The 21,088-nt window shown below is 45.5% G+C and overlaps 1 protein-coding gene across 1 annotated transcript; it reads right to left on the bottom strand.

Annotated features, from left to right (window-relative positions):
- Window positions 1–493: 493 nt before the first annotated feature.
- On the bottom strand, window positions 494–20,351 carry LOC117771042 (ectonucleotide pyrophosphatase/phosphodiesterase family member 2-like). Its single transcript, XM_034601028.1, has 25 exons — window positions 20,192–20,351; window positions 18,966–19,071; window positions 18,707–18,856; window positions 17,937–18,062; window positions 17,797–17,857; window positions 17,503–17,600; window positions 17,067–17,146; window positions 16,736–16,855; window positions 16,208–16,263; window positions 15,204–15,269; window positions 14,162–14,234; window positions 13,858–13,966; window positions 12,973–13,098; window positions 12,859–12,890; window positions 12,603–12,730; window positions 12,199–12,277; window positions 11,982–12,069; window positions 11,639–11,811; window positions 11,493–11,553; window positions 11,158–11,297; window positions 10,387–10,528; window positions 9,512–9,589; window positions 8,654–8,786; window positions 7,979–8,132; window positions 494–1,232 (listed from the first exon to the last, which is right to left on the bottom strand). Exons 1-25 carry the CDS (start codon window positions 20,207–20,209, stop codon window positions 1,062–1,064), a joined length of 2,568 nt encoding a protein of 855 aa, XP_034456919.1. The 5' UTR covers window positions 20,210–20,351; the 3' UTR covers window positions 494–1,061.
- Between the last annotated feature and the right edge of the window lie 737 nt (window positions 20,352–21,088).

The following is a 21,088-nucleotide window of genomic DNA, read 5'->3' as shown; positions in this document are numbered from 1 at the left end:
TCTGTTCATGTAGCTCGATCTTATCACAGACGTATGTTTACATTCTCGTGTTTCTGGCTTTAATCAAGTTTCTTTTTAATTGGTTATCTGACACATCATGATTGACTGCTGAGACTGACCCGTGATTGGTCGTGAACCTTGAAGCCGGCGCTCCATCCCGTTCGTTCCAAATGTGCGAGATGATGGCCGTTCTCATCCGTGATATCTTATCTGAATTTCTGGATGTGGGACGACATGGAGACGCATCGTCCATCTTTATTTACAGTCTTTGGTCCAAAGGCAGAAAACATCCGCCTGCACGAGCAACGCCCCAATGTTAAAACGAGTGATGCTAAGCTATGCTAAGCTAAGCTAATTGAGAAGGCAGTCATTGACTTCTCAGCAAGAAAAATAAACAAGTGCATTCCCCAAACATTTCAAACTTTTCCTTGACAGAACCACACCAGCAACTTCTCTGTGTTTTATCACGTTAACCACAAATGATCCAAACTTGTTCTAGACTCACGTTTATTATTTTGTGATTTCTTTCAGGCTTCAGTTCTTATTCATACAACATGAGAATCTAATTTCAAGGTTAGTTTGAGACCACAACAAACACGTTGTGATCCACGACAAAACTATAACCAGTGTCACGAGTATACTAAGTTATAAACAACATTAATTACTTTGTAAATGCTACATCAATGGATGCTAGTTGGAATATGAGTCATGGAGCCCTGGTACGGTCCTTTCTGCCCGAGGATGCAGTGCACTGTGTAATCTGTATTTATGAGTTTATGAGAATATTCCCCTATCCTGCGTCATTCCTGTGCTAGCTGATCCATTCTCAGATTTCCTGGAGGGTTCTAAATATTCCTGTATAATCTTCAAGCTACTACTTAACAAACAAATTCAAATTTTAAATGTGCTCCCCCTTTTCCAAGCACTTCCCGGCGGTTCCTCAGGAGTGGAACAACGATGCGCTGGCCGTCCAGCGAGCATGTGGTGAAAACGCAGGACTTCTACAAACGGCTAAATCCTGTTGTGTGTGTGTCTGTGTGTCTGTCTCTGTGTGTGTGTGTCTAGTCGTCACTCTCAAAGGTGTGCAGGTGGGTTTTGAGGCTCAGGGTGCTGGTGTAGGTGAGGTTGGTGGATCGGTAGAGGTCCAGTCCCGTCAGGATCTCCACATCTCGGACTCGGGCCGTATGGAGCTTCAGCAGGTCCTCAACCCACGCCGACTCGTCCTCGGCGCTCTGCCGAGACACAAACAGGAAGTGGTTATTCACTGTGGATACCATCGTTATAGCACGTATCCTCTTAGGGGTCGCAGGAGTTTGAGCCAATCCCAGCTGACATTGGCCGAGAGATGGGGACACCCTGGACAGGCTGTCTCACATTCACACCTATGGTTGCTTTATAATCTCCAATCAAACCAACCCAAACTGCAACAACGAGTTTCTTCTTTTTATTGTGTGGTCTCAGAGTTTTAAGACAAAGTGGACCACTGACGTCCTGAAATAGACGTTGGGATCATTTCACGGCTCCTTGACGAGAGATCAAATTCTTTATTTGTACCTTTGGTAACAAAGAATTGTGTCATAGCATCTGATCGATGTTAACACCAGCATTTCCCAACATCTCCCTCAGCCTCAAACCAACATGTTCGTATTACTAAACTTGTTTTTAGAAGTTGTTGCCTGGAGCTAGGGAGACGCAGTATTTGCATACAAGCGCTTAGACAGGACATCATGTTTCATCGGGTTCAGATTACACAGATTGTGGTATTTCAAAGGAATCACTGACTCGGCTGCTGGAAAAGAATCTCTCTGATAAAATCTACTCATGCATGCAGCAATATTCCTATTGTATAGCATATTTTATCATCCCAGTCATGCCAACAGAAATACATCATGTTAACAGATAAGAAGAACAGTAAGGTCGTCGGCCTCTGAGGTATTTTATAATTCTTCCCTTTGACTCAGAAATGAACATTCATTGCCTAACAAAGGAATTCTTACTCCCGTGTTGTTACATGTTGACGCGTCATTAATCAAGTGATTTGACTGAATTACACAAAAAAGGAATAAAAGTTGTTTCCAGTAAACAACATATTTAGAAATGTGACAGATGAGCGTTTGACTGAAGACGGATCAAATGACTGGACGCAGGTTCATGACTTCACACATGGTGAGAGGATCACGTGCTTTACTGAGCAATAAAGCAGATCACCCTCTGGTCAGGGAAAGGTCGATGACACAACCACAACATTTCAGGAGTTTTACTGTTGTTGGGGAAACGTTGAATCAACGAGGTCAAATGACCCTTCGCCATTCCTCCTTATTTTGGGGTCATTTCCATCAAAATGGGGAAAAAAATTACATTTTTGATCTTTTGTAAAGAATCTCTGTAAAACGTGAAACAAGAGAGGAAAGAAAATACTCATCATTCTTTATAGACACTATTGTCTGGCAGAGGCCCACGAGGACAGGGAGGTAATTCTCATTATTTAAGGTTCTCTTATAAAAAAATGTTTGTAGGATTTAATGGCTCGTTCCAAAAAGGAAATGTCCCAACCCTGTTTGAGGTTTAATGTAGTTGTAATGCAAACATGAGCTGGACTTTGATCTGACCATCTGAAAGACTTTAACAGAGCTGTCACGTAACGTTTACAGCTCATGACAAGACATCTTAAAGCCTCAGTGTGGGGTTTACTGCCATCTAGTGGTGAGGTTTGAAACGGCACCCAAATGAAAGACCCCTCACCTCAGCCAACCCTTTCGAAGAATGATGGAAAACGTCTTTAAGACACTGACACGCGACCTTCTCCTGATGACTCATCCCTGAACGTATGAATAATAATAATGATAATTATTTTATTGATAGAGCGCTTTTCACCGCACTCACTTGCGAGTGGAGCATTGAGAGATGTGTGCAGTGTCTGAGTGCTCGTGCACTTTGAACGGAACACAACGCACATGTTGAAGCACTTTGAGTCGTTGATTGAAAACAAAACCGAGTGCAGCTCATTTACTGCAAAGTTATTATCGCCTCAGCCAGGACGGAGCTGGGAAACGTTTCGCTGTGATGTGTTATTTCTGTTACATCTGATCATCCTCATGTATAAACACTGAAATCTGAGCTACATACGTCAATGATAAATATAAATATATAAATATATATCAATCAGCACTTAGATAAGATCAATAAAGTACTATAAATGTTTCCAGTGTCCTGATGACGGCAGGCTTCTTTAATTGGCCTCCGGAGCGTGAATGAGATGTTGTCAGCAGCGGTTCAGTGATGGAAAAACCCCATCCCCCGCCCACGGGCAGTGTTTACCCTGGCCGGTGGAACAGCATCGGGCACGAGAGGGAAACAACGAAACCAGACATCCCCACAAAGGTTCGGATTCTCCTTTTGTGCCAAAGCCTTTCACCAAAACCTCCAAACGGAGCTGAGAGATTAGACGAAGACGCACGAGCTGAACAGATACGAATAACAAAGAACACGAAAGGGGACAACACCCTCGCGCACAACTTGTGTGTAGATGTAAACAAAGATGGACGCCATGGCAACTACCAAATGCGAAGCCAAAATACCTCCGTCGCCCCCTGGTGGCTGGCTGCTGTACATGTCAGACAATGTTTTCTCAAAGATGGATTCTGTCTTTTCAGGGAGTTACATGATGGAATCAAAATGAGCGGAGACGTCATGATTGGTCCAGAGCGCGTGTTTGTGGGAAAGAAACACAACCCCCCCCCCACCCCACCCCGATCGCTATTGCACAGACTCTTGTGCAAAGATGTAATTTCCTCGTATTTGAGGTTAAATATCCGGCTACTTGTCCGATGTTTTGACGCAGAAAATATAAAACAAATATGTTATTGTGTTTTGAATATTTCACCTGATCTGTTATGTGACAGGAAAGTTTCAGGACCTTTGTTCTGTTTGTTAGCAGATTTCTTTGGATTCCGTCATTCCCCTTTCACCTGGTACCTCAGGCAGCAGATTACCTCGTGCTTTGTGCTGAGCTGCGTTTGACTGATGACACACACATCACATTTAACTGTCAAAGGTCCTGAGACAAAAGCTGCAGTGGCTCAAAGAGCAGTGTGACATTCTGATGAAAGGGTTTTCCCATGACACACACACACACATTCATGAAAATTCATATAAACCCATATAAACTCTGATTCTAATCATCTGATTAGAATCAGATGATTAGAATCAGAGCGAAACACTGTGTGAACTTATGAGTGTGTAAAACCTTCACGGACCAAAATGGTGATTTATGGTGTTTTTGTATGTCAGCTGTCGATCAGTGAAATAAACAGAGATGGATCAAATAAATGTAACCAAGTAAATGTACTTAGTTACATCCTTTTCAAATTGCATTAGGGAATAGATCTGCAGGTACTTTTACTTTTGACTACATACTGTGTACAATATGATGGTTTGAGTTTACGTCTTTTCTTCACTTCAGTACATCCGTATAGTTTAGTTATCACAGGTTTAAGTAGATAATTTACTCTAGTAAATGTTTTCCTATTTATTTGTAATTTACTTATATTTTAAATATCAATGCCTCTATTCTTCTCTTCTCAGACTCTTTCCACTTTCACTTTGATTGTCTGGTTTCCAGCCGGAGGGCATGAAGGAACCCGCCGTGTCCCCGGTGAACCTCCACCCGTCAGGCAGAGCAGCTGATGGAGCAGCTCAGAGGGAAAACTGAAACTCTCCTCTGCAGCGTTTCACCTTCAACCAGTTGCTTCTGGTCTGGTTAGAAAATGTCGACTAGAGGAGGACCTGCGGTGACATCTGCTCTTCATCCCACTTCCTTAGGACACAGAAGTTCCTCATATTGTGTGGTAGTTTGTAAAGGTGCTGGTTTGTTTCTCCAGACGAGGTCGAATGACTTTGGAAAACCCTGCGTCAACAATCTGCCCTTTACACCCACTGAGCCTGAGGCCAGACACAAGTCAGCAGCTCAGCGTTGTCCCCACGTCCGGGACAGGGACCAAACTAAAGATCGAAGGAGACGTGAGACGGTTTCTGTCATTTCAGCTCGTTCTCATCTCACTGATGTTTGTTCAAGTGTTTCTGATCAGGTTGGTTTGAATCAGTTGTTTAAGGAGACAGAGACGTTGTGATTGACATGATAACTAGTTGTGATGGAACCTCGAACTTGTACAAACTGAGAAATGTCTCTAGAATTGGACGCATGTGAAGATGCAACTTGGTGACATGTTGCATTCATTAAACTGCATGTGACCTTTATCTAGAAAACTACAACCAAAGGTGAACAAAATAATAATAATATGGGAACTAAGAATAAAATACATGAGGCTCAACAAGTCTGACTGTTTTGTCTGAATGGAAATGAGGGTTTGAAATTATTGATATTGTGTAATTTTAATATTATTGTTGTTGTGTTCATTAATACATGGATTCAATCAGTAACAACACAACTTCAGTTGAACTAGGTTATCCCACAGTGACCTCTAGAGGCATTGAGGTGTGTAGGAGACACAACACAGGAAAGGCCCAGAATCAAAGTAGATATCTGTTTGGTTTTTTTGTAATCATGATACAAAACTCAAAGAGTTGCCCCGAGCCGAGGGAGCGGGGCCCCCGGGCCGAGAGGGCGGGGCCCCGGGCCGAGGGAGTAGGGCCCCGGGCCGAGAGGGCCCTACCTAATGAGGTGGGTGTGTATCACTCCCATCACTCCCATCATCCCTGTGTGATCTTATCGGGGGTGAATAAGTTGGAGCCTAGACGCCGAACACTAAACCTGTTCTACAGCTGCAAGAAACGTTTGAACTTGATTTGTGACTCTAGCGTGTCACAGAGTATTTTGTCTCCATGAGTCACTGCACTTCAGTGTTTATGAAACGCAGGCCTCTCCTCAGCACAGCGCCCAAGTTTTGGAGGCGGGGAGGATTCCCCTCCGTTACTCTGTCATGGCCACTGACGAGGAAACTCCTGTAAATAATGACTCAGTGAAAGAGAATCACTGAAATGCAGAAATCTCTGCTTTACTAAATTTGGCAGATTTGTAAGTTTCCACCTGCAGACTCACAAACCACGAGCCAGAAAAGTGAACTGTAAAACAGAAATAAAAGTTTGTAATCGGTGATCCACACGTCGCAGATTGAATTAAAACAATTAGTTTTGTGGGACCAGGTCTGTGTTTGTCAGGGACATGATGGAAGACACGTCAACACCCGCTGTCAGCCCGTCTCTGAGTGCAGCGCTGCTTGGAATCTATATTTCTACAGATTTATTGTCTTTATTTAGATGAACTTCAGACTTCCTTGTTGTCGGTCTCTATTTTTGTCTCTCCACTCAGATAGTTCCTCTCTTCATGAAACTCGCTGCTTGGCCTGAACTGACGCATGGATCTGACTGGACGTCTGTGATCTCAGTCAAACGTCTTAATGCAGTTTGAGGAAATGAATGCATGGGTGTCACAGAAACATCATGTGTGTAGGAAGAGTAACTGCACGGAGAGTGACTCATCTGACTCTTCTACATTTTCTTACGGGAACCGGAGCCAAACTCAATTTCTGAGTTTATGTTGTAAAATGCTTTGGCAGAATAGAACCCAACGTTTTCCCTCCACGTCCTTGACTCAGCAGAGAGAACAGCTCCGGCTGTAAGACAACAGGGTCTGTTACTCAGATGACGCATTATGATGTGTCTGTTCCAGTTCAGTCAAAAACACACCATCCCGGTGGTTTGATGCCCTCCCTGCTCTGACTCAGAGAAAACATATCCGATAGCTCTTCTTGACCACCACACTCCAGTACGTCAGTGTTGTTACTCAGAGGTTTACAACTGGATTCTGACCCAACATGTGGAAAGTTCCTGGGCTGAAAGGAACCTCAGACCGAGCGCCGGGAGTTTCCTCTTCTGTCAGGATGAGCAGGTGTGACGACTCAACCCAAGTTCATACATCACACATTTCAAATCTGCTGATCTCACTGTCTAAAACCAAATATTATACAGAAAATATCTGCATTTGTTTTATTAAAAAATGTATTAAAACGTATTCAAGTTCTATTTATTTGGTTGTATATAAATACAAAAAATAAAAATTAAGAAATTATATAATTAATTTGGCTGTGTGTGTGTGTGTGTGTGTGTGTGTGTGTGTGTGTGTGTGTGTGTGTGTGTGCACCTAAAACCCCATATGTAATACTCCTCCAGCATCCAGCTGCTCCGATACCCACCACTGCAACAGATGTGGATTAATCCGCCACTGAAAATAGTTCCCTGTAAATACTGTTCATATTTCTTTCTCCTCTTTCCAGAAATCTGGAGACGTGAAATAAACTGACTGAAACCTCGTGTCTGTATTTACTGACTGACTTTCAGGTGTCGACCAATCAGAGACGACACATTTTAAATTGCACATTGAATAAAAATAAAACTTTAGAGACAGTTCACCTGGAAAAGCTCGTTATTACCATAGTTACCTTCTATCATTAGGCAACATCTAGTGGCCACAGTAATAAAGAGAGAGGTCATGGCACAATTGGTGAAGGTGGGAGTTCCGGACGGGAAAAACCTTGGTTGGCGTGCAAAACACAGTTCTCATGGAAATATGTGTTACAACATGACCTTTCCCTCAATATAACACAACCGAGACTTTTCCATGAGCTACACCACTGTTTATTATTGTAACCATGACGACGGGGTCAAGCTCAGGAATGGGGGGGGGGGGGCGGGCGGGGCACTAAGAGGACTTTGTTTAATTCCACGTTAAAAGTAAAATTCCATCACAAAACAGTGTTTGGGTTCAAATGACTCATCCTCATGTCACTTACACTCTTTGTTTGTTTGACAGCTGCGACGCTGCAGCTCCATTTCATCGATACCGTCGACGTGCTCTTTATATAAAGCTCTTTATATACAGTTTATATATAAAGCTCTTTATATACAGTCTATATATAAAGCTCTTTATATACAGTCTTTATATAAACATATCAAAACTCACGTTGCAGGCCTCGCTGTTGTCGGGTCTGTGGGGGAGCAGGAAGCTGAAGACCCTGAACGCACCGTCACACTCCTCCAGCGTCTGGTTCAGCTCCTCGCAGCTCGTCACCACCGTGTAGAAGTGGGTGGGGACGGGCGGAGACCCGGGGGAGGACCTGGGGGGGGGGGGGGGGAGGTAATAAGTTGTCTCAACCTTTAACAAACAACGGTCAAATTAATCGGATGATTCTGATTCCAACATTTACTTCTTCTGTCGATCAGCTGATCAACGAACATTATATTTTCTTTCATTGAGACTTTTATGTATTTTAGGTTTTATTTTATTTCAAATCTGAGACCTTTATAAACATGAGGATGTAAATAAGTTTTTAAAGGTATCAGCATTAAAAGTTTGTCTTTATCTGATGCTCTTCAGTGTTTTTAATGAATGAAAAGACTAAATGGGGACAGTTTCCTGTCCTGGCTCCAAACTGGTGGACCGAGCTCCCCAGTGACACCAGGACAGAAAGTCCACTGGTTCTGGGTTTGTTCCCTCGTGGTTGATTCACTGACTGTGACTCCCTTTGGAACAAGTTGAATTATCGACTCTCCCACTAAAACCAGTGATTTGAGAAACTACTGGAAATGGACTCTGCAGGAAACCTCTGACCTCTGACCCCTGACCCCTGACCCTTACTCTTTAATCGTCTCCGTGGTGTCGCGGAGGCCGTCGTGGTTGAAGTCGAACACGGGCCCAGCGAGCACGTTGATGCCGTTCTGCTCCTCTGCGTAACGTCTCAGCAGCGCCCCCTGCAGGTAGCTCCACATTCCTGCACACAGGCGAAGAAGCGGTGTAAAGAAATGTAACTTTTCTTGATCAGGAAACTGACTCGAGGTTATTACAGTCTGAATGAAAACGACAACTGAGACTTATACACACACACACACACACACAGACACACACAGACACCACAGACACACACACAGACACACACACAGACATACACACAACCAGAGCTGACAACAATGATGAATTAAATGTTTCTGCATGAGACAGTGATTCAGACACAGAATGTGTGTTTTGTCCAGATAAGCTCTCTCTCCTCTCCCCCCCCCCCCCCCCCCCCCCCCCCCCCCCCCCCCCCCCCCCCCCCCCCCTCCCCCCCCCCCCCCCCCCCCCCCCCCCCCCTCTCTCCCCTCTATCCCTCGCCCTCTCCAGAAACAATGGGTGTCAGGCCGTCCTCGCTCAGACGTGTCATCACCTCGTTTCTGTTTTGTGTGTCGCAGACGTCACAGAAGAAAAACACACAACCTTTGTCTAAACCAGCGTCAATTCAACTTGTTTTCAGGTCCTAACTCGTCGTCTGGTTTTTGTTTTAGCATCGTAGAGACACACAAAGTCTCCCGATGCCTCTGAGCTCACGACACAAAGTTCAATTATTCTATTTCCATTAATAGAATGAAATATTAAATTGAGATGTTCAGACCTAGTCCAGTGCTTCTCTGACACAAAAGGGTTTTTCAGGTCTATTTGGATGGATTGTGGATGACTCACTCTTGAAGGCCGGGAACATGGGAACCGTGTTGGTGATGAGCGAAGCGTCGTATCTGGACTCGGGAGACGACGCCAGCTCTGTCAACGAAACAACAACAGATACTTATCATCCAACACTTTTCACGCTGTTGCTACGGAAACATCATAAAGAGGGGACCACACTGGTTCTAACAGGAAAAGCTTTTATAAGATTGAACCCGGCTGGAAATAACTGACGTCACTTTATAAAAATACAAATAAAGGTTGTGTTATATTCTGATTGTTATAGAAAAGTTAAATCAACTCTATGAAACGTTTCTACCTCAAAGCAGCGGCTTGATTAAAGTGAGTCGGATGTTTCAGTGACTGTGAACATGGAGAATGTTTCCTCCTTCCCACTGTAGAGGGCGCTGTCGATCAGTAACAGTAACATCTGGTTCAAAGTTTGATTTTCCATAAAAAATACTGACACTACTCAACATATGAAAATATTATTAAAAGTTATTAGTAATTAATCAGTTTGTGGCAGCAGAGGGCGCTGTTGATGAGTGAAAGCTAGGGGTTCTGTGATGTTTATCATCATGATATTTATATATGTTATAACATCAGATACTGAAGATGAGATTTAGGTTTGTGTGACATCTGGTGGAGCAGCAGACACGTTTCCATGGAGACCGATTTATTAACCTGATAAAGACAAACGTCTGAATAAGATGCTGACATGTAAACAACATGTTCTGATGACCTGAATTACAAAGAATGAAGACATTGTTCAAGTGCCTGACGACACATGTCCCGGGTTCACGTGTAAACAGGTCGTGATTAGGACGTAACGTTGACGTGAGAATAAACAGGAACGACTGAAACGATTGAATAATATTCAGCATGATGTCGACCTGGTGGGAACAGGAAGCCGTGTGTGAGGTGGTTGTTCTGACTGTAGGTGGTGCAGCTCTGACTGTGATCAGCCGACACTCTGGAGTCGACCCGGACACACTGAGCACCGGGGGACACGTCCGGGACGGGAGTCAAGTCCTCCTGAGACATTAAGACACCAGATATTACTGACATGCAAAAGGTTTTCTGCACGACAATGTTCACATTGTGTGTGTGTGTGTGTGTGTAGGTGTTCATGTACGATTGTGTGTGTGTGTGTGTGTGTGTGTGTGTGTGTGAAGGTGTTCATGTATGTGTGTGAGCAGCTGCCTCTTGTAAACCCGCCGCTCACTTCTTCCTGTAAACATCGGAAAAACATTCGTGTTCAGAGTCACACACAGAGTTTGTGTGTGTTGTGTTGTTGTTTACATGCTCCTGCAGCCTGGTCATGTTCTGCACAGACACACAAACACTTTCACTCACAGCACACGACAACACAAGCTTTTTTGACCTTTTACAACCTGACGCCCGGTTTTAAAGAGTGAGAGTCAGGAGCTGCAGGAAGTCGAGGAAACATGTTAAAGTCATGTCACCGTGAAACACGCGTGTTGGATCCATGTTTTTGAAAAGGAACAGGTTGATTTTATTTATTCACTTCCTCCTGTTCCACTAAAACGAAGCTACATTATTTAGAAGTGTGTGTGTGTGTGTATGTGTGTGTGTGTGTGTGTGTGTGTGTGTGTGTGTGTGTGTGTGTGTGTGTGTGTGTGTGTGTGTGTGTGTGTGTGTACCTGTCGTGGAAGTGTGTATGACGTCCACAGAGGCATTGCCAGCTCTTTGCTGTATCCACTGATGAACTCCACATGATGAAGTAAACTGTAGTGGGAATCGAACATCACGGCCGGACGACCAAACGGCAAGTGTGTGTTGTCTGCACGCACACACACACACACACACACACACACACACACACACACACACACACACACACACACACACACACACACACACACACACACACACACACACACACACACACACACACGATTTCCATTGAATTCCTTTAAACACCAGGTCTATAACATGTTGACTTTTCAAAGTAAAAGCACGTGGATTAAAGACCTACTGTAGCTGTAGATTCCATCCGGTGCAGGACTGAACGCTTCCATTATCTCCTCCACTTTGTTCTGTCACAGAAAACCACAGCACAGCGTCAGTTGTTTGTCTGACGTTAGAAACCGTCTGTGGTGACGCCGCCGCCCGTTCACCCACCTCATCATCGCAGCTGCAGCCCAGGTCGTGCGTCACGGTGACCTCTGCGTCGGACGCCGGCGACGGCTCCGTCACCTCCTCCGGCATGCTGGGCCGGTGCGGCGGCTCCTTCAACATGTCGTTCAGGGAGCCGTGGGTCCCGTTGTTCGGAGCCGGCTTCAGGCCCAGCAGGTCTGACACACACAAACAGAAGAGGGGGGGGGGATTTTGTGGATGAAGAAGCAACAGAAATTCAGTAAATTCTGTGTTATCACCTACAAGTAAAAGATTTTACATTCAGACGGAAACACGGGTCGGACATGAAGCTTCTGTTTTCTGTTGATAGAAATGAAAACTCTCTCACCACACATGACGTTGTATAACTCGATGTTATCGAACTCTGGAACTCTCTTCTGGTACTTGAAGCTCGGCCCGTGGCCCATAAAGATCGTCTGCACACACAAACACACAAACACACAAACACACAAACACACAAACACACAAACACAGAAGTTCAGCGGAGACAATTTCAATATTCTGCACTTTTATTCTGGACATTCCCAGGAGAGAAGACACTTCACCCTCATGCTGGTGATCTTGTTGTCGAAGCCGTGGTCGCCAAAGAATCCACAACGAGACCTCAGCCTCTCCGGCATTTTCCTGAAACACAGGTTTTTACTTCAGTGAATTCTTCTGCATCATTTGATCATAACTCAGCAGGGAGGAGGGAATTATTCTCTTGATTTCTGGAGCGTTTCTTTATGAAACCACATGAATTTACATGTGGTTTCATAAAGAGACTGTTGAGGTTTGAGCTCCACTGAACCAACTCTTTTACTTTAAACATTTAATCACAAACTTTACAGAATAAAAATCTATAAAATCTTATATTTACAATGTCGGTCGTTATTTGTTTTTACAGACACAATTATAAAGATTGGAGACCTTTATATATATCTAAATATCTCAGGAGGTCAAATCTTACTTAGCGATGTGCCACTTCCTCTCCATCAGCAGGTGGACGTCCTCGATCCGGCGGTTGTTGGCGTAGTGAAGCCTCTTGGGTAAATGCTGCTTCAGGTACGGCTTGAAGTGCTGAGTCGGCATTTTGCACTAAAACAGCAAACGAGCAGGTGAACGACCTCGGACTCGTCCCGGTGACAAACACGAGCAGCAGCGGCAGAACCAACACTTTGATTTACATCCTGTGTGTGTGTGTGTGTGCGTCGCTCGGTACTTACTGTGAGGTTAGCAACAACTACTTTGGGGTCGTCTGGAAGAGAACAGGAAGTTTTTTAAAATCATTTCTTATCTCAGTCTTTACGGTTTCTGTTCCTACAGGGGAGGGGTCTTACATGTGCTGGATTTGGGGTCGCGGGGTCGTATTCTGCCCAGAGAGCCGGGGATCAGCATGATCTCGTCGATGTTGAGAGGGTAACTGCTGAGGAACTCAGTCCGGTCACAGTGAGCCTCCTCCATACCTGAGGGACAGAACGGTCACTTCACGCTGAGACTGTTTCATGTGCTGAGTTTTTCATACTGGAGGTGAAACAACAACACAGGTTCTCTGGGAAATGAAAAGGCCTCAGCAGCAGCAGATCATCATGGGGTCTATTCATTTCATCTGAGTGGATGGACCACAAGGAGCCTGTTTGCATGTGTGTCGGGTCCAAACAGTGTCCTGACATGTTGTGTAGTTGGTGTTTGTGAAGCAGCAGCAGCAGGTTGTCGGGTCCGACTCGTTCAAACAGGAACATGTGGGAACATCCAGGTGAGGGGCGGAGCCTGTAGAGCAGCAGGAGGCGGAGCCTGTAGAGCAGCAGGAGGCGGAGCCTGTAGAGCAGCAGGAGGCCGGACATGACGTATAAACTCTGCTGTGGAAAGATCAGTGTTGTTGTTTACAGCTCATCCACACCGGCGTCGGCCCTCATCACCAGAAGATCTGGAACCTCCTCGTGTTTCCAAGTTGACGTCTTCGTCTTCTACGTGTACGGCTCCTCTTCTTCATCCTGAGATGTTTGTGTTCTTCCAGTTTCACGTCCGTCACGTGTTAGAAACCTCATCAACACGTCCACTCGCTCACTGGGAAGCTTCAGGACATTGTCCTGCTGTGTCCTCACATGGACTCACGAGACATTACCTGGGGTTTTACCAGGGGGCTCGGTCCCAAACTCCTTATAATTATTATTTCATGCTTTTACTTTTAAATAAACGGGTGGATATAGATGTGACCATCGTACCGTGGTCTCCGACGATGATGACGTTGACGCAGCGATGCAGGTTCATCTGCTTCAGACCGTTCATCAGCTGACCGATGATGTTGTCCAGCTCCCTCAGAGGGTTATCCAGCTACACACAGGAAACATGGTGACGGGTGAAAACATGGATCCTGTCTGCACACACAGGACACACACACACACACACACACACACACACACACACACAGACACACACACACACACACACACACACACACACACACACACACACACACACACAGACACACACACACACACACACAAACACACACACGCACAGTCTCACCTCGGTGCTGAGCGGCCCCAGCCGGTGTCCGTAGGTGTCGGGCTGCTCCGAGTGCACGGCGTAAACGTACGGCCTGGACAGAGACAGACATTTTGACGGTGAGCTTGAGGTTCCTGAGGTCAGTGTGGTGAGTAAACAAGATAAAAGCTCTTCTGCTGAGCTTGTTGTTTCTGGCAGCGGTCGTCTCACCTCGAATCACCCGAGCTGAGAAACAGCCCACGTCTCAGTGTCTCCCTGTGAAGACACTTCAGCCTTCAGTGAGCCCACACTGTTCACCACTGAAACAACTCTTCATCCTCAGCAGAGAATCGGATACAAACACTGAGAACCACACGTTCTCTGGGTATTTTATATTTTAAAGCTTCTGTGCATTGTCGTCCTCACAACCTGAATCACTAAACGTTCTAACACAGGTTGAATAAGAGCTCGTTCACACCTTGTCTCAGAGCTTCAGACCTTCAGTCTGTGTGAAGGTTCCTCAGACACGGTCCAGACCAACGCACGTGATGTCACCATGGCAACCGCATGAAGTGCTTCATTCATCTTCTCCATTCAAACAGAAAGACTACTACCCCCCCACCTGACAACACGCCCACGCCAGACGCCGTCTACAAACCAATCAGAGTCAGGTATAGGTAGACTCCGCCCACGTAGGTGATGACGACAGGACGTATGTCAGACTTAAGTTCTTTAGTTCCTACATTACAATGTGAAACCAGAACTAACAGATCAGAGGAAACATGAAGCTTCAGAATCTCAGAGAGGAAACGACCTCACTGAAGAACAGTGGATCTGACCTTTGACCTTTTGGATACAAAATGTGACCTCCAAACAAAATCTGTTCCTCCTCGAGTCTGAGTGGACGTCTGAGCCAGATGTTTAGAAGGAAAACACCAAAACATAATTCCTCCAGCCACGTGAAAGATATCGCTGTCAATCACCTTAACAGTTCCTTTCATGAATGAATGAATTAAATAAATTGATGAATTACTTAAATAATTATTTAAGAGATTATCCGAGAGGAAAGAAAGCTGATGCGTACCTCTCGTCGTCGGGGAGAAGCAGCCAACGCAGGATGGTCAGGATCCTTCTCTCCAGAGGAATCACCCTACACACACACACACACACACACACAACACCACACACACACACACACACACACACACACACACACACACACACACACACCACACACACACACACACGTGGTGAATGACGAAGAAGCAGCAGAACAATCATACAGAGTTAAAAGAACCACATGTTCTCGTCAACAAAAAGGAAACACGGAGAATGAAATATGATCTAGGATTATTATTAATACCAACACACATGGAACCAGTGTGACTTTAGAGATCTGAACTGCAGCTCGCTCTGGTGTTCTGGCGCCTGAGTCGTCAGTCGTGTCTGTTGTGAGAGTGTGAGGGAGCATTGTGCTGGTTCTGTGTCAGTCGGTCTCCGGAGACGAGTCCTCGTGCTCATTAGCTCATGGATGTGTATGTAAATGCTGTGAATCCATCACTGCACGGCCGAGGACCAAGTTTTAAATGTGTTAAAGATTTGTACACGTGTAGACAAATCTGCAAATTTGTGCATTTAACACACCAACACAGACTGAGGTACAACTACACAACTCTCCACACAAACATAGTATTACTGTAAAGTATTTCAATAGGTTTTCAAGTATTTCTTAATCACACATGTAACATTTTTGTTTGAATTTTCCAAATTATGTTATTTCATCTTCTTACTATTATACAGATTAGTTCTGATATATTGTGTTATTTGTTTATTATGCTAACAGACAATAAACATATAAATGGATATTATATGATCTGGGAGATTCATACTATATATTTATTATCTCATTGATTTTCATTTCTAGTTTGTTAGACTTTAGAATATAAATATGTTTTTCCACAACTTAAAAGCACAATAAATCGTATTATTTGCCTCCAAAACCTCCTTTCACCCTCAGGTCAGGTTTTTGTAGATTTCAGGTTCAGTGTCTGAATCTAATGAAAAATATTCCAGTACTAACTTAAGTACCAAGGCCAGAAGAAAGTCCCGGCTTTCACTCCCTGCTCCTGAGCCGTGATCCAGATCTGAGACACAGAGACACACAGGTTAATGTTCAGAGTTACACTGGGACCGTGGACTGTGAATGAAGACGGACGACGTGTCTCCGCTGCCTCCCACGATCCACAAAGTTAAAACAACCCTGGATATGAAGGCTGCCATCTTGCACATGTGGAGTCACGCTCAACCAATCAGGAGTCAGCCCCCGCTGTCGATCATGATGTCTCAGCCCTTTTCTATATCCTCAAATAACTAATTAAAACCAAACTGATCCGAAACATGAACACTTGAACTATCTGCTAACATGGAGGAGGCAGGGGTTTTGACCTGTACCGCAGCCAGCCACCAGGTGGCAGCACATGATTTGGCTTCACTTTTGGGGAAGAGTCGTGTCGTCCATCTTTATTTACAGTTTACGGCCTCAAACCCCTGAAACCAGGGTCATGAGTGATTCACTGTGTAACTGGTTCAGTTTGAAGTGATTCACAGTTTACTCACCGGCTGCCCCCCCACCAGCGGTGGTTCAGCTTCTCTCGGGTGCGCAGGCTGAAGGTGGCGTTTAAACACTCGGTCGTGCATGGTGTTACCCACAATGCCATGGGACTCCGGGTAAAGACCCTGTAGAGACGCAGCACAGAAGGAAACGCGTCAGTTAGCGGAACCTGTCCTGCAGCAGGGTCACAACCTGGACAGGCTGTGAGGACATTTCGAGCACGGCTATTGGCAAACATGTGTGTTTACTTAGCCTACAAACGTACAAGTACATATTAACAGTCCTGCTTTACTGTAACTGCTAGTGTACACAGCACAGAGCCATTCAGATACGTACTGTGGCCAGGGTGTATAGGTTTGGGAAGGTCTTTGATGGGTAGACTGGTCGCATGTACGGGGCTGAAGTTCCACACGATCCTGACGGGAAACAAACCTTCCAGTGTCAACACAACATTTAAAAAAGGGGCTGATTACAAGTTGTTATAGTTTTGACAGAAGCAGGAAGTGGAGACGGAAGCTTTTACGAAATGCTACGAGATTTATCATCGACACTGTTAGAGACACAAGTTGTGACATGACGACAGGAAGTTTCCTCTGCTGGTAAATCAGCAGTCAGAGCACTAATGCACCAACGATCCTTTAAGGACTCAGATCAGGCAGATGATCATTATAAACCTGTAATCCAGTTGGGTTGCACCTTCTGCAGCAGATTATCACATCGCGTCTTCGGTCACAGAGATCAGGACCTTTATAATAAGAGCTAAAATACTTACTGAGCTTTTGTATGTTGGGAATGACAGATTTCCCCTTCTTCAGATACGAGGCTCTGAATCCGTCCACGGACATCATGATGAGGGGGGGACGGATGAAGCTGAGCAGCACAAGGACGACGAAGACAAGTCCAAGACAACATTAAGGTTTAGACTGAGATGAAGGATAAATGTAGATCTGCTAACAAAAGGTTTGAACCCAGGAGAGGGGTGTTTGATGTTTATGTTTGATGACTGATTAGACCCAAAGTAATGCGTCCGTCAGTTAGAGACAATAAGGAAGTGGTCCAGACTCACCCTGCAGGACATTCTGCGCTCCTGATCTCCTCACAGTCCCCCTGCACCCATGAGGTCTCACCTCAGGAGGAAACGAGAGGACACTGTTATCACCGACCTTCGTGCACATTCATTTTCCTCTCGTGGACAGAAGGTGATACCTTTGCAGAGCGATCTGTAGTTGGAGCAGCAGTCTCCTCTGTCCAGGCAGTCCTCCGAGCAGTGGCAGGCATGGTCGTCGTTCCTCTGCTCCTCACAGCGATCCTGCGAACACTCGAAGCCTCCCGCTGTCACACAGGAGGGACCGAGGTTCCTCATTAACGTGGCTTCATCACAGAATTCACAACGAGGCCGAGCAACGTGAATCCAAACAATGAACAATGGCTCATTCAACCTCACGGCTGTTACAAATGATCCAGTTAGAAGCAAAGCAGGCTTCCTTCTGTTGGAAAAGGTCCCACTGTTGTTTGCTTAATGTTTTCAAGATGAGCTCTGTTCACGCAGCCAAGGTCTAAATCAGCATCAGATGAAGATCAACACTTTATTAACTCCACATTATAAATTAGTCTGACGGAATAACTTTCCTATCAAAACCATTGTGTGTCTGTCCAGGCCTGATGTGTTGTCTTCTATTGTTGTTGTGTGTTGTGCCACACACACACACACACTTGTTTGTTTGGACTCAGTCGCCCCTACACACAGACACACACCCTGCTGCCGTCACACTGCTGGATCACCGAACGAGGATGAATCCGCAGCTGAAATAGTCCTGAACAAATGATCCGTTTGTCCTTTTTCTCTTTTAATGATTTACGTCTTCGGGAATCAATCAAACGACTAAAACGTTTTCAGTTCCAGACCTTTTCTGGAAGACACAATGACGCAGTAACGCAGAAGGAGACACCAGGAGAACGTGGATGAGGTGACTGACCTGTTTTCAGACAGTGCTCGTCGAAGTCCGAGCAGCAGCTGTAGTAGGTTTTACACAGATTGTCACATCTGCATCCCGGAGGTTTGGCCTCCTCCAGCTCGAAGCACCTCCCCTTACACGAGCCCGCTGAGCTGACCCACTCTGAGATGACTGCAGGGAGGAGACGCACAATCACACACAACTGCTGCAAACACACTCATCTTTGCAATCAACTTTAGTTTACAACGTCGTATTCTGCATGTTTCGGGGCGGCGCTCACCTTTAGTGTGAGACGGTGGGTTGTCTCCTCCCTCTGCCGGCCGGCTCGCTTGAAACACATAAGCTCTGCTGACGTTCGATGCCCACAGGCCGATCACAACCACTACCTGCAGGAAACCACACAAACTGTTCAGTGTTCAGGCTCGGCCACGGAGCAGCAGCACAGCAGCCACTTCTTGTTCAAGGGTCGATGCTTCACCAAAACAGGACTGGAGGTGGTCACTGTGCCAACGTGTTGCCCAAACTAGGAGTTTGTTTCCTTCTCCACAGAGATGCATTTGTGTTCACGTCTCACCGAGGGGGTCAGAGGTCAACAGGCAGCCAGGAATGGCGACCCTGGAGAAGTGGAGTGTGATTCCACTCCTTATAGAGTCAGAGAGAAGAGTCTGAACTGATAAAGACTCGTTTCCCTGTCCCGAGGTGGATGTGTGCACAGTCACAGTCATTTCTATGTAAATGTTGAAATGGTGGATTTGTGTCTCTGTGGGGGAGGAGCCTCTGAACAGTGACAGGAAGAAGTTCAATTCATAACAAAGCATTGAGCAACGTGTTTTTATCCTCAAGTCAAACATGAAGCGTTTAGCAGAGAAGACTCAGATCCTCCTGAGGACAACTCGTTTATTACTGATTCCACTATGATGAAGAGGATGAAGAGGATGAAGAGGATGAAGAGGATGATGGTGATGAAGAGGATGAAGAGGATGATGGTGATGATGATGATCACCTTTTATCATCATCATCACCTTTTATCATCATCATCACTATCATCACCATAATCATCGTCATCATCTTCCTCACCATCATCATAACCATCATATTCACCATAATTATCTTCATCATCGTCATCATCTTCCTCACCATCATCATAACCATCATATTCACCATAATTATCTTCATCATCATCATCATCATCATCATCACCACCATAATCATCTTCATCATTATCACCTTCATCGCCATCATCATCATCCCCTTCACCTTCATCATCACTTGTCTGAAGGAGCCATATAAATAAAGTTTGACTGATCCAGTGAAACTAAGTATTAAAACTTCGTGCTCGTGCACGTGTGAGTCAAAGTGCAGTTTTCTCTGAGCCACAGGTCGATACATCAATTCTGCACAATCTACCCCCGGGGGAGGACGAGGAGGACGAGGAGGACGAGGAGGACGAGGAGCGGGTCCAGCAGGATTAAACATGTCCCGCGGACCGTCCCAGTCTTACCGTACCAAAGAGCCCAGCAGCATGATGCAGACCGAGGATCCTCCTGTGGCATAACCCCCGAAAAACACCCCGACAGCGGCAGGGACTGTGGCCAACGTCCGGGAGAAGCGTCTGTGCGGGTCGATGGAGCAGAGCGCGCGGTCCAACTCTCTCTCTCTCTCTCTCTCTCTCTCTCTCTCTGTCTCTCTCTCTCTCTCTCTCTCTCTCTCTGTCTCTCTGTCTCTCTCTCTCTCTCTCTCTCTGTCTCTCTCTCTCTCTCTCTCTCTGTCTCTCTCTCTCTCTCTCTCTGTCTCTCTCTCTCTCTCTCTCTCTCTCTCTCTCTCTCTCTGTCTCTCTCTCTCTCTCTCTCTCTCTCTCTCTCTGTCTCTCTCTCTCTCTCTGTCTCTCTCTCTCTCTCTCTCTCTCTCTCTGTCTCTCTCTCTCTCTCTGTCTCTCTCTCTCTCTCTCTCTCTCTCTCTGTCTCTCTCTCTCTCTCTCTCTCTCTCTCTCTGTCTCTCTCTCTCTCTCTCTCTCTCTCTCTCTGTCTCTCTCTCTCTCTCTCTCTCTCTCTGTCTCTCTCTCTCTCTCTCTCTCTCTCTCTCTCTCTCTCTGTCTCTCTCTCTCTCTCTCTCTCTCTCTCTCTGTCTCTCTCTCTCTCTCTCTCTCTCTCTCTCTCTCTCTGTCTCTCTCTCTCTCTCTCTCTCTCTCAGCATGACGTAATGGTGACAGCTGTGCTCTGCGTCAGCTCCAGAGTCCAGCATGGTCACCAGCACTGAGTTGAGGGGGGGGGGGGGGGGGGACTCTGGAGGTTTTATTAGAGCTGGACCAAATTATATCATACACACACATATATTCATATATATAAAGTTCACCTGTATCACACTTCATCCAATCTGCGTCACACTAATGTTTTGCAAATTGTC

Source organism: Hippoglossus hippoglossus, chromosome 11 (genome assembly GCF_009819705.1).
Source record: "Hippoglossus hippoglossus isolate fHipHip1 chromosome 11, fHipHip1.pri, whole genome shotgun sequence".
Taxonomy (NCBI): Eukaryota; Metazoa; Chordata; class Actinopteri; order Pleuronectiformes; family Pleuronectidae; genus Hippoglossus; species Hippoglossus hippoglossus.
Note: the sequence above shows the minus strand (reverse complement) of the source record. Positions and strands in the feature narration are given on the sequence as shown.

What these genes read in the sequence shown, in the direction of transcription:
- LOC117771042 (XM_034601028.1), bottom strand. An exon ending in ACAAGATCACCAGCATGAGG is followed by an intron (nt 12,070 to 12,198) that starts GTGAAGTGTCTT and finishes TTGTGTGTGCAG; the next exon opens with ACGATCTTTATGGGCCACGG. An exon ending in CATGTTCCCGGCCTTCAAGA is followed by an intron (nt 8,787 to 9,511) that starts GTGAGTCATCCA and finishes GCCTGTGTGCAG; the next exon opens with GAATGTGGAGCTACCTGCAG.